At 43.2% G+C, this 14067-nt stretch overlaps 1 protein-coding gene across 2 annotated transcripts in view; it reads right to left on the bottom strand.

Moving 5' to 3' along the window:
- Positions 1-1159: 1159 nt before the first annotated feature.
- FBXO11 (F-box protein 11) overlaps positions 1160-14067 on the bottom strand; it is a 74872-nt gene continuing 61964 nt past the window's right edge. Inside the window, exons 12-23 of one of the 2 annotated variants that reach the window (XM_054171121.1) lie at positions 8108-8325; positions 7719-7804; positions 7534-7628; positions 6082-6204; positions 5887-5972; positions 5458-5534; positions 5195-5338; positions 4162-4272; positions 2959-3066; positions 2116-2224; positions 1617-1715; positions 1160-1532 (exon numbers count right to left, since the gene is read on the bottom strand). In XM_054171121.1, coding sequence (XP_054027096.1) covers positions 1403-1532; positions 1617-1715; positions 2116-2224; positions 2959-3066; positions 4162-4272; positions 5195-5338; positions 5458-5534; positions 5887-5972; positions 6082-6204; positions 7534-7628; positions 7719-7804; positions 8108-8325 — 1386 coding nt within the window. In that variant the 3' untranslated portion in view covers positions 1160-1402. Of the gene's footprint in view, positions 1533-1616; positions 1716-2115; positions 2225-2958; positions 3067-4161; positions 4273-4941; positions 5339-5457; positions 5535-5886; positions 5973-6081; positions 6205-7533; positions 7629-7718; positions 7805-8107; positions 8326-14067 lie in introns of those variants that run through there. The other variant, XM_054171114.1, reaches the window with a different exon arrangement.

Raw genomic sequence — 14067 nt, 5'->3', positions numbered from 1 at the left:
TTAAGTCTAGATGTTATGGTACATGCATACACTTTCAGGCTGTTGATTACCCACTGTCACCAATACACATAAATGGAAAAAAGCTATGAAACTGTATAGGGCTGTAGATATACTTGTCTCAGCTTCATTAGAGCAGGAAAGTTGCTGTCATTTCCAGCAGGTTACCTTAAGTAATGTCCAGACTGTTCAAAAAAAACTATGAACAGAGTAAAAGTTTACAAGACTGTTTTGAGGAGACTTTCTACTGAGTACTTGAAAACATAGTAAAGTTTCTTTGTCACAAAACTCTTAGTTACGGGGGGGGGAGGAAATCTTTGTTTTATAGTGCATTGTAGGCTAGGAAGTCTCATTAAAACACTTTTGTTTTGTTGGGGGGTGGGCTGCTGCTGCTTCTTGTTTGTTAGGGTGGTTTGAGTACAAGACTATTGCTGGGGGGGAGGGAGGAGGGCCAGGGAAAAGGAGATTATTCTAACTTCAGAGGACACCAGAAAAATTGCTGGATATAATTTAAGATTAGTGTTTTTCTCTTTCATAGAAAGAACGTAGATACTGGGACATGAGTACAGTTACAGCAAGGTCTAGGTGTGCTAACAAAACAGGACACATTCAAGTACAGTAAGAGTAAATTTTTTTTTGTTGGGTTTTTTGTTTTGTTTTTTTTTTTGCTTGAAATTAGAAACAAACTACATGAGATTAAAGCATTAAAATCATTTCTCAATCTGAATAAATGTTAAAAAAAATAAATCAAAAAGAAATGCAGAAGTGCTAGCTCACATTTTTGTTTTTTTTTTTTTTCTTTCTTTGTTTTTAATCTTTTTTTATCCTTTTTTTTTTCTTTTTTTTTTTTCTCTCCTTTTTATCCTTTTTATGTTTTGTTTTTTTTTCTTCTCCCCACGTTACAAAAGCGATTGGTACCCATGTCCATACAGGCAGCAACAAAAGAATGCTGCTTGTCTACAGAATAAGGACTACTGCAACTTGGACTGCGCTTCAATGCTACTTGTAAAAACACCAGCTTGCAGAAGTTGGTATCTGTACAAAATTGCAGCTTGTTTTTAGTTTATTTCATTTGTTTTGATTTTATTCTTTTTTGTTTGTTTGTTTTTTTCTTCTGTCCCTTCCCAAGTCTCTTTTTTTTTTTTTTTTTTATTTACTCTTTTTCTTTTGTTTTGTTTGTTTGTTGTTTACACAGTAATGCTCAAAACGCCCAGTTCTGATATCCTGAGTCAACATATTGCCACTTTCTTTTTTGGTAGGTTGAGCTCCATAGTGTCAACACCTCACACATCCGCTTTTAACACAGTCTCTCTCTGCAGAAATGGGCAAGTATAACTTCCTCCAAAAAAAAAATGGTTGAACAGTTATGGTATTAGAATGGCAGGACTTGCTTTCTGAAAGGAATTCAGTTGTGCTGCAATGTATTAGATTCTATAGGTGGAGCAGAGTCATATAGTGTATCTGTATCGTGTGTAGGCTCTCCAGCAAGTGTACACGGATTAGACAGTGTTCCAGCACCACAGTCACAGAAAAACCTACAAAGAAAGAGAGCTCTTTTAAGTTTCTGCTTTTACTCCTCCTGCCAAAACAGCTCCACCGCACACGCTTGGGGAACGTACCTATCATGTCTAATGAACTCTACGTCGTGTCCTTGATGGCACTTCTTGATGCAGTTCACACAGATGGCGTTGCGGTCGGTGGTGTTGCAGGTGTGACACCTGAAGGAAAAGGCATCAACGTCAGGTACGAATCAAGAGCTAGGTGCTAGAGGGGGCTGCAGGGGGAGAACAGCACTCAAGGGGTGTGCAGGGGCTGCAGCATGGGCCATGGATTTGATGGCCTGCCTGGGGTGGTTTGTCTGGGAAAAGCAGTCTGCTGTGTAACTCCCCCAGGCTTAGGCTCGCAGTGACTATGCATTGTCCTCTAGCCCACAGTAAATTCCAGACAATGGGAACTGGTTTAAGCCTCTCCTGGTTGCAGCCAAGGAAGAGCATGCACTTGTCTATATATAGACACCTGGCAACTGCTTTAGGGATCTTGCTGGAAAAGAAATAGGACTGATGTGAAAACCTTACTGTAGGTGACAGCAAAAAAACCACCTGCCCAATCCCCAGTTACCTGTAGAAATCATGCATTGGGTAGCTGGTGTAACTTGATATCTTGTATAAACACTGGCCTCTGCTGACAGCCTTTTCTATGGCATCTTGATTGTTCATTATTTTGTTGTCTGTTGGGGGAGAAAAAACAAAACAGCCAAGATATAATCACGCCTGGATCGAGAACTTGTTTTACTTGAGTGTTAGAACCCCAACTCCCTCCCCTTTTTGGTTTTTAAGATCTTAAACACATTAGGAACGGTTTTAGCTCTGTGCCTGCATTTGAGTTGTGGTACTGAAGCATAGGGAATCCTCAATGCCACTGTCAAAGACACTGCAGGCTACTCCTTGGACCAGGAAAATTATTCCTCTTTGCACATGGTGTGTATAATACCTGAGAAGCCTTCACTGAAACATCTGTCAATAAAAGGCTACAGCATCAAACCTTCCTCCCAGCCTTAAGTTCCCTGTCGAGAAGCCTACAACCAAAATGCCTGAATGCCTTTGCCCTACCACAAGGACTTTTGCACATCCCTTAGGAAGCACAGGAGCATGGCTTTTCCCCAGAGGACTTTAGGAAGAAGGTATTCTTCCAACACAGCAGAAAGGAGAATTAGATCTGACCACCTCCACCATTCAGCTGTCAGAACAGCAAATCTGATAACCCTCTCTGTTAATTCAGCCACACGATCTTCTGTCCATCCCCAGAGTGCAACTCAAACCAGTTTAGTGGTGAACTTGGCAGGTTTAGGTTTATCTTTGGACTTGATGACCTTAAACGTCTCTTCCAATTCTAATGATGCTGTGATAAACCCAAACCCCAGCAGCAAACAAAAAGCACCGCAAGGGAGGGCTCCAGGCTCACCTTTCATCGTGACGTTGACACCGGACGCTAGGAACAAGCCCCCGAAGCGGTTGTTGAAAATCTGATTGCCTTCTAATGTCGCAGTTGCGTGATTTGTTATTTCAATACCTTTATGGGGCCAGGGGGAAGAGAGGAGGGAAAGCAAAGGGGCAAGAAGTTAAAAAGCCTTAGGGGTTGTGCACTGGTACCTCGCTCACGATCTCAAGCTTGTTGGTTTTGGTTTATTTGGGTTTTTTTAACCCAGGGGAAAAAGGAAAAGGACACAGCTAGAAATTTGCTATCGGGCTCAGGTTCACATTTTCCTGTTGAATCCTGCTGAAGGGCTATGGCTGGCACATGTGGGTTCTGACAGTAACCATACACTACTCAGTGAGCTGGTAATACAATGGCATTTTCAGGGGGGCCTATGATTTTGGGCTGCTTAAAGCTGGGTTCATCACTGACATTTCAAAGTTGTTGAGCCAACTTCCTTACCCCTTTATAAAATAGCTTATTAAAATAAGTTCTCAAGCTGGGCACCTAAAGCTAATGGCTTTAAACCCTAGCTTTGAACCCAAGTAATTTGTCAATGACTCCCCTTGACAGCAACCTATCCTTCACTCAACCCACACCCTTAGAGGCTCTTCCTCACAAAACTGCTGCAAGCTGGGAGAAAAACTCCAGAATGCAATTTTAGTTGAGCTGGAATGGAATGCAAAGGATGTGTGGAGCTGTGAGCACTGAACAGTAAATTGCACAAAAGTCACTATTAAGCATTCCTAATCTCCTTTGGAGGGAAAAAGGCTTGTTTGAGTCATTTGTCAAGTTTGTGGAGTGAAAAGTTGAACTGGAGATGCAATTCAAATGTCTTTAAAATGCCCATTTGCTGGTTCCCAGGTTTTCAAGCAGAGATAAAACATTTGAAGCAGCATCCAGCAGATCAACTCTAAGTATATCCTAGATGAATTTAGCCATTGCTTATAAAATAGTGTAAAAGTTATTTCACAGCAGAATGCGAAGGCAGCTTCGCTGCTGCTGTTTCTCAACATGGTGGTGATGCCACTGAGAGAGAGAGGATGCCTACACTTCTGAATCCCCAGGTGATTGCTAGAAGGATAACCCAGTTCAAATGCCTATGGACTGTGGGGTAAAGAAACTCAAAAGTTAGCTTGTGAGTTTACTCAAAGCCCTTACACCTCAGGATGGGATTTAGGCAACACAAACCTGCAGCGAATCCATCGAATATCCGGTTTTTCCTTAGCACGGGGTGGCTGTTGGTGCTGATCAGGACACCAGCTTGAGCGTTCCTGAAGATATCGTTCTCTTCCAGAAGACCTAAGACAGACCAACAAGCACCACACTCTCAGAGCTCCTTAGAGCCATTTCCTTCCTTGCAACTGTCCTGTGACGTACTTCCCAAAGGCCTCCTGTATCATGGGCCTGCCAATCCCCTTCACTTGGGGAATACCCACCCAGAGCACTGAAGCCAGGGTTCCAATTCTAAGTACTTCTCTGTGCATCACCACAAGAAAGACTTTTTTTCACTGCACACAACAGTTAGGGATTGTTTGCACCATTACAGAAAACTCCCATGGAATGGATTTTTTTAGTTGGAACACTAAAGGCTTTTTCACTTTCCAAACGTTGCATCCTTTTCTAACACCTTTCTGTCCTTGCCTGCCAAAGCAAAGCTTAGCTCATTTTTGTGGTTGCAGGGCCAGGGTGATTTTGAAGTGCTTACACAAAATTAAAGCTCATTTACAGCAAGTGATTATCTACAAAGCATCAGGAGCTGGTTTCAGGCCACACAAAGGTCAGGGGCACTTCAGAAGACAACCACTTTGCAATTTACAAGTATGCAAGAGAATTCCTTAAAGATCTTTCATTTTTGCCACTGCATCTTTGACACTGGCAGAACCTGAACTGTTCAGATACAGGATTTTGGCTACATGACTCAAATTCAAAGCTCTCTGCCAGTCAAAAGGCAGAGCTTACAAAAGCAGATGGGATGAAAGGACTGTCCTGAGCAGCAGTCTAACAGTCATCTAGGGAGGAGATTAAAAACCTCCCTGCCTCCCACAGATTTCAGTATTGCTGATGTAATTAAGGCTAAAAAGCATCAGTGTATGTTTGTTGTAACGACTTCATTACTTCAGAAGACAGGAGCTAGGTTCCTAAAAGAGCACTTTAAAGAGGACACTACTTAATCTGAAATCAAACTCTTAGCCAGAATACTCAGTAAGGGAAAAAACCCTACCTCTCCCCCCATTAAATATACAGATGCCTCCATCTCTTCCATCGTGGATTTTATTTCTTCTTAGTGTAGGATTACTGTCTGTTTTAATCCATACACCAGCCATTGCATTATCAAAAATTTCATTGTCTTCTATAAATCCAAGCCCTAGAATTGAAGAAAGGGGGGAGGGGGCAGAAATAAAAATCAAAAAGGATAATAAATGGGAAGAGAGACTGTTGCAGAACATGACACAATTCTGGATCAAGATGAGGAAAGACACCTACCAGAATTATAGACAAGAATTCCACCGTTCTGGCCACCCCAGATCTTGTTGCGTCTAATTTTGGGGTTGCTTCCAGTTCTGGAGGGAAATGTGAGCAGAGAAGTCAGTTTTAAATGGCCAAACATTTCAACAGCCTTACAGAAATGCCTCACAGATCTTGCTGCTGCAGAAGTGTGCTAAAACATGGTTATGGCCAAACACACAGACACATTTTAAGCTTTCCACACTTCAAGGGCCAGACATTCTGAGTCAATACCCAGGCTGTGGCTGGGTTGAAGCAGAAGATCATTCGCACAGACTGGATTTCAGAAAGGTCTATTTTTAGAGACAAAAGGGCAAGAAGAATCAAAAAAATAATACAAAAAGGCCAAAAAAAGAGAACAGCAAACAAGCTCCATCTGTTGTGACATAGGATCAGAAGGCCATTTACCTTATCTGAACCCCTGAGTACATGTGATTATAGATGTCATTGTCTTCTAACACGCCATGGCCATTGTCATAAAAATAAACTCCAACCTAACACATGGAGAATGAAAAGGATCAGTTCCAACATATCAAAGCAGAAACCCACACAAGAACTTTCTTTTCTGTGTCCCCCCGCTTGTAACCACAGAACAAAACTCACTTGTTTCCCACTGTGTATTCTGTTTCTCCTCAGGACTGGAGTGCTCCCTGTTGTCACCCAGACTCCAGCCAAAGTATTGCTGTAAACTTCGTTCTCCTCGATCACTCCTTGTCCTTTTTCATGCTAAAGAAAGGCAAGACAATGAAGAGCTGAGAAAACCTGCACACATCAAATACTGCCTTTTTTGGCTCTACCCCATCCATCCCCAAAGACTGCTGCTTTTGTGTGGAAAGTGTGGCAGGTTTAGGCTGATGCCTAGGAAAAATTTCCATAGATTGAGTTTAAAGTGGTAGAATGTAAATAAATTACCATTGGATGTAAAAGGAATTCTCTTTGAGGACCTATTTGCATGTGATTTGGAGTGGTTACCATGAAACTAAGCACGTTCTATGTGCCATCTAGTCCCAACCCCACTGCCATGGGCAGGGCTAGGCCAGGTTACTTAAAGCTTCATCCAGCCTGCTCTTAAAACACTTTCAGGGATGAGGTGTCCACAACTTCTCTGGGCAGCCCCTTCCTGTGTCTCACCACCCTCATAGTAAAGAACTTCTTCCTATTGTCCAACTTAAATCTACCCTGCTCTACTTTAAAATCATTCCCCCTTGTCCTACCACCACAGGCTCTTAAATGAAAGTCCCTCTCCCCTTTCCAATGCTCTGCAATGTTACTTGCAAACCTCTGCTGGCTGTGGTAGAAGAGATACCTCCACAGTGCCATGCACTCAGATGAATGTTGTGGCTCTGGCACTACATGCAGCCCTGTTCCCCAGACTGACCAAAAAAAAGGCACCTCTCTTAAGATCCCTTTACTACCTCTGTTTGTGTGTAGAAGTAAAGCAATAGTATTCTTGGTCAGGGCAAGCTGCTCTGGTTAGCGTCACAGAATGAACAGATGAAGCTGCACACTTGTAGCATTAGGGGATCAGAGAGTGGTGGGAGTTGGAAGGGACTGCTAGAGATCATCTAGTCCAACCGCCCTGCTGAAGCAGGGTCACAACCCCCCCTGCACCAGCATAGGGGTGGTGCTGACCTGCTGGAAAGCAGCTCCATGGAGAAGGACCTGGGAGCACTGGTAGACACCCAGTTCACCCCAGCCAGCAATGTGTCCTTGTGGCCAAGGCGGCCAACAGTCTTCTGAGGTGCATGAAGAAGAGTGTACCCAAAGCTCAACAGATGTTCTCCTGCCCCTCTACTCTGCCCTGGTGAGATGACACCTGGAGTGCTCTGTTCAGTTCTGGACTTCCCAGTTCAAGAGGGATAGGAGAGACTCCAACAGAATTTCACAAACAATAATATAACAGCACCAGCTTTGGTCTGTTACAAGCCACTTAATTCATAACCCAAGATATTCCTTCATGGAAGTACAATCCAACATTTTACATAGAGGACCCTTTTCCAACACTTGTAAGAAGAGAAAGCAGTAATGCAAGACCTGTGTGTAGGCAATACTTACAACATAAATGCCACCGTGTTGACCGTCATGGATCTTGTTGTGTCGAACTATGGGACAGCTGTTTGTCCGAATCTGTATTCCTGCTAACGCGTTACCTGTGCACCAAAAAGTGTCAGTTAATCCAACTTAAATACTCCTTTCCCCTCCCCCCAAGAATTCAAGGTGCAAGAAGCAAATCAGCTTACCATAAATGTCATTTCCTTCAATAAGGCCTCTTCCATCACCAAAGATATAAACACCACCTTGATTCCCATTAAAAATTGCATTGCCCCTAAGAAATTGAGGTAGCCACGTTACGAGGTTATGAGGTAACACACTGCACAGCTCTAGACATGTCTGTGTCTACAATGCTCAGATTCTCAACAGAGAATGTAGGTTCTGTCACTTTGAGCAATACACACATCCAAGTACATGTGCAAATTCAAAGAGCAGTTCAACCAAACACAGACAGCAACTTCCTTTTTCTACATGCAGGACTACTTAACAGTTTCTTATATACAAACAAACCCAAATTGCCCTTTTCCCATCCCCATCACACCTCCTAAGGAATAAAATGAAGGAGGAAAACTCTTACCTTATTGTTGGGTCACTGTTTGAGGTAATCCAAACACCTGCAAAATTGTTTGCATAGATTTTGTTCTCTATGAATTGTCCTCTTCCTTTTTCATGCACGTAGATTCCTCCGGTCTGGCCGTGATGGATTTCACACCGAACCACCGTGGGATTGGCATAAGCTTTCACTTCAAAACCTGCTATCCTGTTTCTGTGTATGTTGCAGCTTTCAAAATAACCCTTAAGACACAAGACATGCAGTTTCCTGTAAGAGTCCTTTGTAAAATAAAGCCTATGTGTCGTCCCCCCCCCATCCCCTCCAAAACACATTCCTCACTTAAAAGGAAACTACCCAGAATGGCAAGATGTAAGTACTTACAGGGCTAATTAAAACTGCTACTGACACTAATTCCCCCCCAATAAAGCACTGTTTCAAAGATACTCTGTGTTTGCATTGCTATTTATTACCGCCCATGGAATACCAAGAAAAAAAAAAATCCAGTTCTGGATATAGCACCTCACACTGGATGAAATATCAGCTTTATAAAAAGGACAGTGTTATGGAGAAGACTGCCTATTTATTTTGAGACTCAGAACCATTAACATATCTGGCAAGACCAGGATTTATTTAGGAGGAAATGCCTTTGAAATAACAGGTCAGAATAAATACGTGTGGGCATGGGACAGGAGTCGTTTTTCCAAAGCTGGACTGATCTAGCAGGCCTACTGGAGTACTGTGCACAGGTCTGGAGCCCTCAATATAGCAAGGACATGGGCCTGATGGAGCAGGTCCAGAGGAGGGCCATGAAAATGGTCAGGGGCTTGGAGCACCTCTGCTACAAAGAAAGGCTGAGGGAGCTGGGGGCGTGCAGCCTGAAGAGGAGGAGGCTCTGGGGACACCTAATAACAAACAGCCTTCCTATACCTGAAAGGGGCTACAGGAAGGATGGAGAGAGACTGTTTACAAAGGCCTGCAGTGATAGGACAAAGGACAATGGCTTCAAACTAGAGAAGAGCAGATTTAGATTGGATGTTAGGAACAGGTTCCTGTGAGGGTGGTGGAACACTGGAACAGGCTGCCCAGGGAGGTGGCTGAGGCCCGACCCCTGGAGTTATTCAAGGTGAGGCTCAACAGGGCTCTGGGCAACCTGATCTAGTTGAGGATGTCCCTGCTGAGTGCAGAGGGGATTGGACTGGATGACCTTTGGAGGCCCCTTCCAACCCAGACCATTCTAGGATTCTACTGGTAAACACTTCTTCCCCGCTCTTCCTTTTCCTTCTTTTTTTTCAGTCTTGTCTTTTACAAATGGTGGACACTGCCATTTAGACACAATAAAAGCAGCAGCAGGAATAAACAAAACTGGATTTCCACAAATGCTCTCAAAACAGCATAGATAAGGAGCAAAAAACCAACCCCAACCCCCCCAAAAAAACAGGCATTCTATAAAGCCATCCCAGGCATGCTCCTTTTGCTATGCCAACAAGCATTCATCTAGCAGCAGGATGAATGTCCTAGTTTTGAGCCAGGAGCTGCCCAGGGCAAAAGGACAGAAAAGATCTTTTACCCCTTCCCAATGAGCAAAACAGCAATTTTCCACACTGGACTGGAAGTTTAAATGGAAATGCTATATACAAAAGGCATTCAGGTAAAAGGAATACACCTGGGCCTACCAGGCCAAAACCTTCCAGAGCTTTCCAGAAACCTCCTCCCCTGTGGGTGACAGACAAAAAGCCTATTTTCTGTAAATACTTAGATGGAGGTTTCCAAAGATTTAGGATTGGATTTCTTCATAGTGACTCAAGACATTCCAGGAAAGCTGCAGACTAACAGACAGGGGAATCTGAAGGAGATCTCAGAGACACACATTCAATAAGCAATCTTTGGGACTTCCTATCCCAAAAGGAAGAGTTCCCCCCTGCGTCTTCACTTAAAATGAAACTCTCAGAGAAAGCCAAGTAAGACAATTTGCTGTAAAGCCAAGCTTAATCCTCTTAATACAATACTTAATTTCAATTAAAATATCACTATACATGGCCCGGTATCTTTTAATTACCTTCTCTTTGAGGGCCATGTAGGAGTTGCAAGCCAGCAGAGCCTTTACCATGCAGTCAGCAATACCTCTGCAATCTTTAGCAAGTGCTGTTATTTATTGGGAAGGAAAGTTTGGTACAAAGACTTCTAATTTTTGAACGCCGTGCCCTGTACTGTGTAACTTTTACACTTGCTTGGAAGCAAAATGGAAGAGAAGGCTCCGGCCCCTTCACTTCTGCTGGTGTCCCACCCACTGTATCGACATGCAGCTTCAGAGAGGAAGAGAAAAGGTACCTGGCACATTAATTGTACTTTGCCCACTATGTCCTGAAACACCTGAACCTCATTTGACAGCAGAGTACAAGTGATACTTCCTCAAAAAGCAGAGAATGGAGTTCTCAAAACGACTGTTGTTCTACCTTCCCAGAGAAAGCAGGGCCACTGATTCAAAAGAAAGCTAAGAACCTGCTGTAAGCCTCTGTGAAGGAAGCACTCCTCAAAAGGACCCTTTATATGAGTGACTGCTGGATCAGAATGTCAAGGCTTTCTGCTGGTAAGATCTTGCAACACTCAATATTCATAAAGAGAAGCTGCATTTAAAATTCCAGTTCACCTCAAGCAGAGGCAGCTTAAGCTCATCTTAGCCTGACTTGGAGCTGATGCAATTACACTCAGTTTATTTCTGCACTTAAGACCATGCCTGAACCCCACCTACATGTATAATTCAGTCAAACCAAGAAAACTGCTGTTTTCCACATCCCTGAGCAACCAGCTCCTTCCCAGACTGCTGTCCCCTGTTGAAACCAACACTTTCTTTGGCCCAAATTCACGCCCTAGGGAGAAGAGCTACATTTATCTCAGTCTTCAAGATGCCCCCAAGCAACCCCTGGTACTTATCCAGTTATCACAGCCATTCCCCTTTCAAAAAGGTTTTTTTTGAAGTGATGAACTCCTAGATCATCACTTATGGGTTCACACAACATCATCTTCTTGGACAGTTAACAAGTATTTTCTTAACAAGGAAATTGCACTTCTAAGTACGGAGTTAAACGATTTATTATCCAAATGGCCTACTAATGCTGTTTGCAAATCCAAAGCTTACTGCCAGCTCCAGGTATAACTACTAAGGCCATTAGCAACTCCTTTCTCATCACCTCACACAAGGGCTGCCCAGCCCACCGCTCTTATGCTCTGTGTGCAGATGTCAGGCAGCTATTAAGGTCAACATGGCTCTACAAAGAGGGCCTGCAAGTGTTATTTTGTTTGCACCACCTTCTAGGAATGATTTTCAAGTGTGCTGAGCGTTTTACTTGTGGATTCTGTGATTTCTGGTTATAATTCACCAACTAGCAGGAGAAGAACCTGAAAGATGCAGCACCTGACAGTGCCAGGACTGATGAGTGAAAAAGAGAGGCCACTGTGATTAGTAAGAAAAAAGGAGTAAGGGATGCACATGGAAAAAAGTATTAGCAATCCAGGATTGCTAATACATCAAGTGTAAAGGGACCCAGAAAACCTTAGCAGCAGCTTTCTGCTTGAAGAATCCTAACTATTTAAAAGTAAGAATCCTAACTATTAAAAAGTAAGAATCCTAACTATTAAAAAGTAAGAATCCTAACTATTAAAAAGTAAGAATCCTAACTATTAAAAAGTAGCTCTGTACACCAAATTTATTTAAAATAGCAGAGAAAGCATTAGCTCTGGGCACAAGATGACAGCTACAGTGACCAAGCGTGGGCAAGCACACACTGCCACAGCCTGTTAAGAGATGAGCAGAGAAAGGAATCACAAACGCACACCACAGGAAGAGCAATGCTGATGTTTCCACACAAGACTTAGTGTACAAGAAAAACTGATACTGTGACCAAGAGGTCCCTGCACAGCTGGACAAGGTCAGAAGACTTTTTACACTAAGACTAACTCAGTAATTGAACCTGGACTTTCAATTTATTTTTGTTTGTTTTCTGCCTTTCATCTGACCTAATAAATACTGCTTTGAAATGTGTGAAGGTTAAAAATTAGAGCTGATGGGATTTTGTTCACTGCTTTTCTTCTCAAGGAATTTCCCCCCATTCATTTCTAAAAAGGCTGTTGCTCTTTCTCTGTCTGAAGGATCACAAAGTTACATGAACGCAGAAGGGAAGGGGAAAAGAGCGGGAAGGGGCAAAGAGCGGGAAGGGGAAAAGAGCGGGAAGGGGCAAAGAGCGGGAAGGGGCAAAGAGCGGGAAGGGGAAAAGAGCGGGAAGGAGGCAGGGGGGGAAAGAGCGGGAAGGAGGCAGGGGGGAAAAGAGCGGGAAGGAGGCAGGGGGGAAAAGAGCGGGAAGGAGAAAAGAGCGGGAAGGGGAAAAGAGCGGGAAGGGGAAAAGAGCGGGAAGGGGAAAAGAGCGGGAAGGGGAAAAGAGCGGGAAGGGGAAAAGAGCGGGAAGGGGAAAAGAGCGGGAAGGAGGCAGGGGGGAAAAGAGCGGGAAGGAGAAAAGAGCGGGAAGGGGCAAAGAGCGGGAAGGAGGCAGGGGGGGAAAGAGCGGGAAGGAGGCAGGGGGGAAAAGAGCGGGAAGGAGATAACTGTGAAACCTTTACACTTCCCAAATATTTATTGACACTTGTGCTCCCAACAGGGCAAGAAAAAACCCAGGCAGGAGACCAAGACAGAAAGAAATGCACTGCTGAAGTGTATCTGACTCTGTATCAACTTAATTAATGAGCCACAAAATCGTGACTGATACCACAAGAATAAAAAGGAAGGTTTATAAAACTGCCTCCCAGCTTCATTTGAAAGCTGGTGGGGTTTACAAAAATCCAAATGCAGCATAAAGAAAACCACATTCAGGACACAAAAGGAGCCCTTTCTTTTTAGTGCACTGGGAACATTTGCTATTGCAGCACAAGGCCAGCTAAGTTCTTATGTAGTCTTTATAGAAAGTGGCAGAAGATGCATTTATGTTATTTGGACTTTCTACCCACTTCTTTAAAACGGTTTGATCTGTAGGATTTAAAAGACTGAGCTGTGAACTAGTCACAATCATTTCGCTTAGGTACATGCTACTACACTTTCCTTTCATCAAAAAGGGGGGAAAAACAAACAAACGATCCTGCTACATTTCCCCTTTGGGAGCAGCAAAACTGAAGACTGTTATGCCTAGATTCCAGCTTTAAACTACAAAATCATGCTTATTCTTACAGTAAATCAGCACTGCTCTGCTGCTTGCATACAACTACTAAATAAAATTTACAAGAAAGGTCTAGGAACTCATCTCAGGCAACTGACAAGAGGTCAGAGTAAAGCACTGAGCAGCACCACGCTGCATTTTTAAGGCCTGCTTGTTAAACATTTGGCACAAGCACTGAGGCAAATGTCAGAATATTGCCAGCTCAAAAAGAAGAGGTTAAGTTTCTACAAGTATCAAAACACAAAGAACAGCCTGAGAGCATGAAACTGGGAGAAAAAAAAATGAAACCTAACCAAAGCACTCTTGAACCTTACAGAGCCAGCACTCTGGCACAGAAGCCCACGGCAAAAGAATGTGCAGGGCAGGAATTCAGCACTGGAATGTACTTAACCCACTTCAATCAGAAGCAGTAAAAAACAAACAATCCAACAAAATCAACCCCAAACCAACCAAACAATTGAGGAGAAAAAACAAAAACCACAACAAAACAACCCCAAAACCCCCAAATATCAAAACCAACCAACCAAACATATCAGAGAAAAAAAAGGGCAGGGAGGGGGAAGACAAAAACCCCCCTCAAAACAAAACCAACCAACACCACCACCAAAAACCCCAACCACAAACAAACAAAAATATACAGAAGGGAATGAAGAGAAGTGAACACAGAAAGCCCTTTAATTAGTTCAGGGGTGTAAAATCTGTATCTGAAAGATACCACACCACTTAAAGGCTGTGTAAATGCTGCCCATGAGGCCATTTTATCAACTCTGTCACTAGCATGAC

This window comes from Dryobates pubescens, chromosome 2 (assembly GCF_014839835.1).
Source record: "Dryobates pubescens isolate bDryPub1 chromosome 2, bDryPub1.pri, whole genome shotgun sequence".
Lineage (NCBI taxonomy): Eukaryota > Metazoa > Chordata > Aves > Piciformes > Picidae > Dryobates > Dryobates pubescens.
Note: the sequence above shows the minus strand (reverse complement) of the source record. Positions and strands in the feature narration are given on the sequence as shown.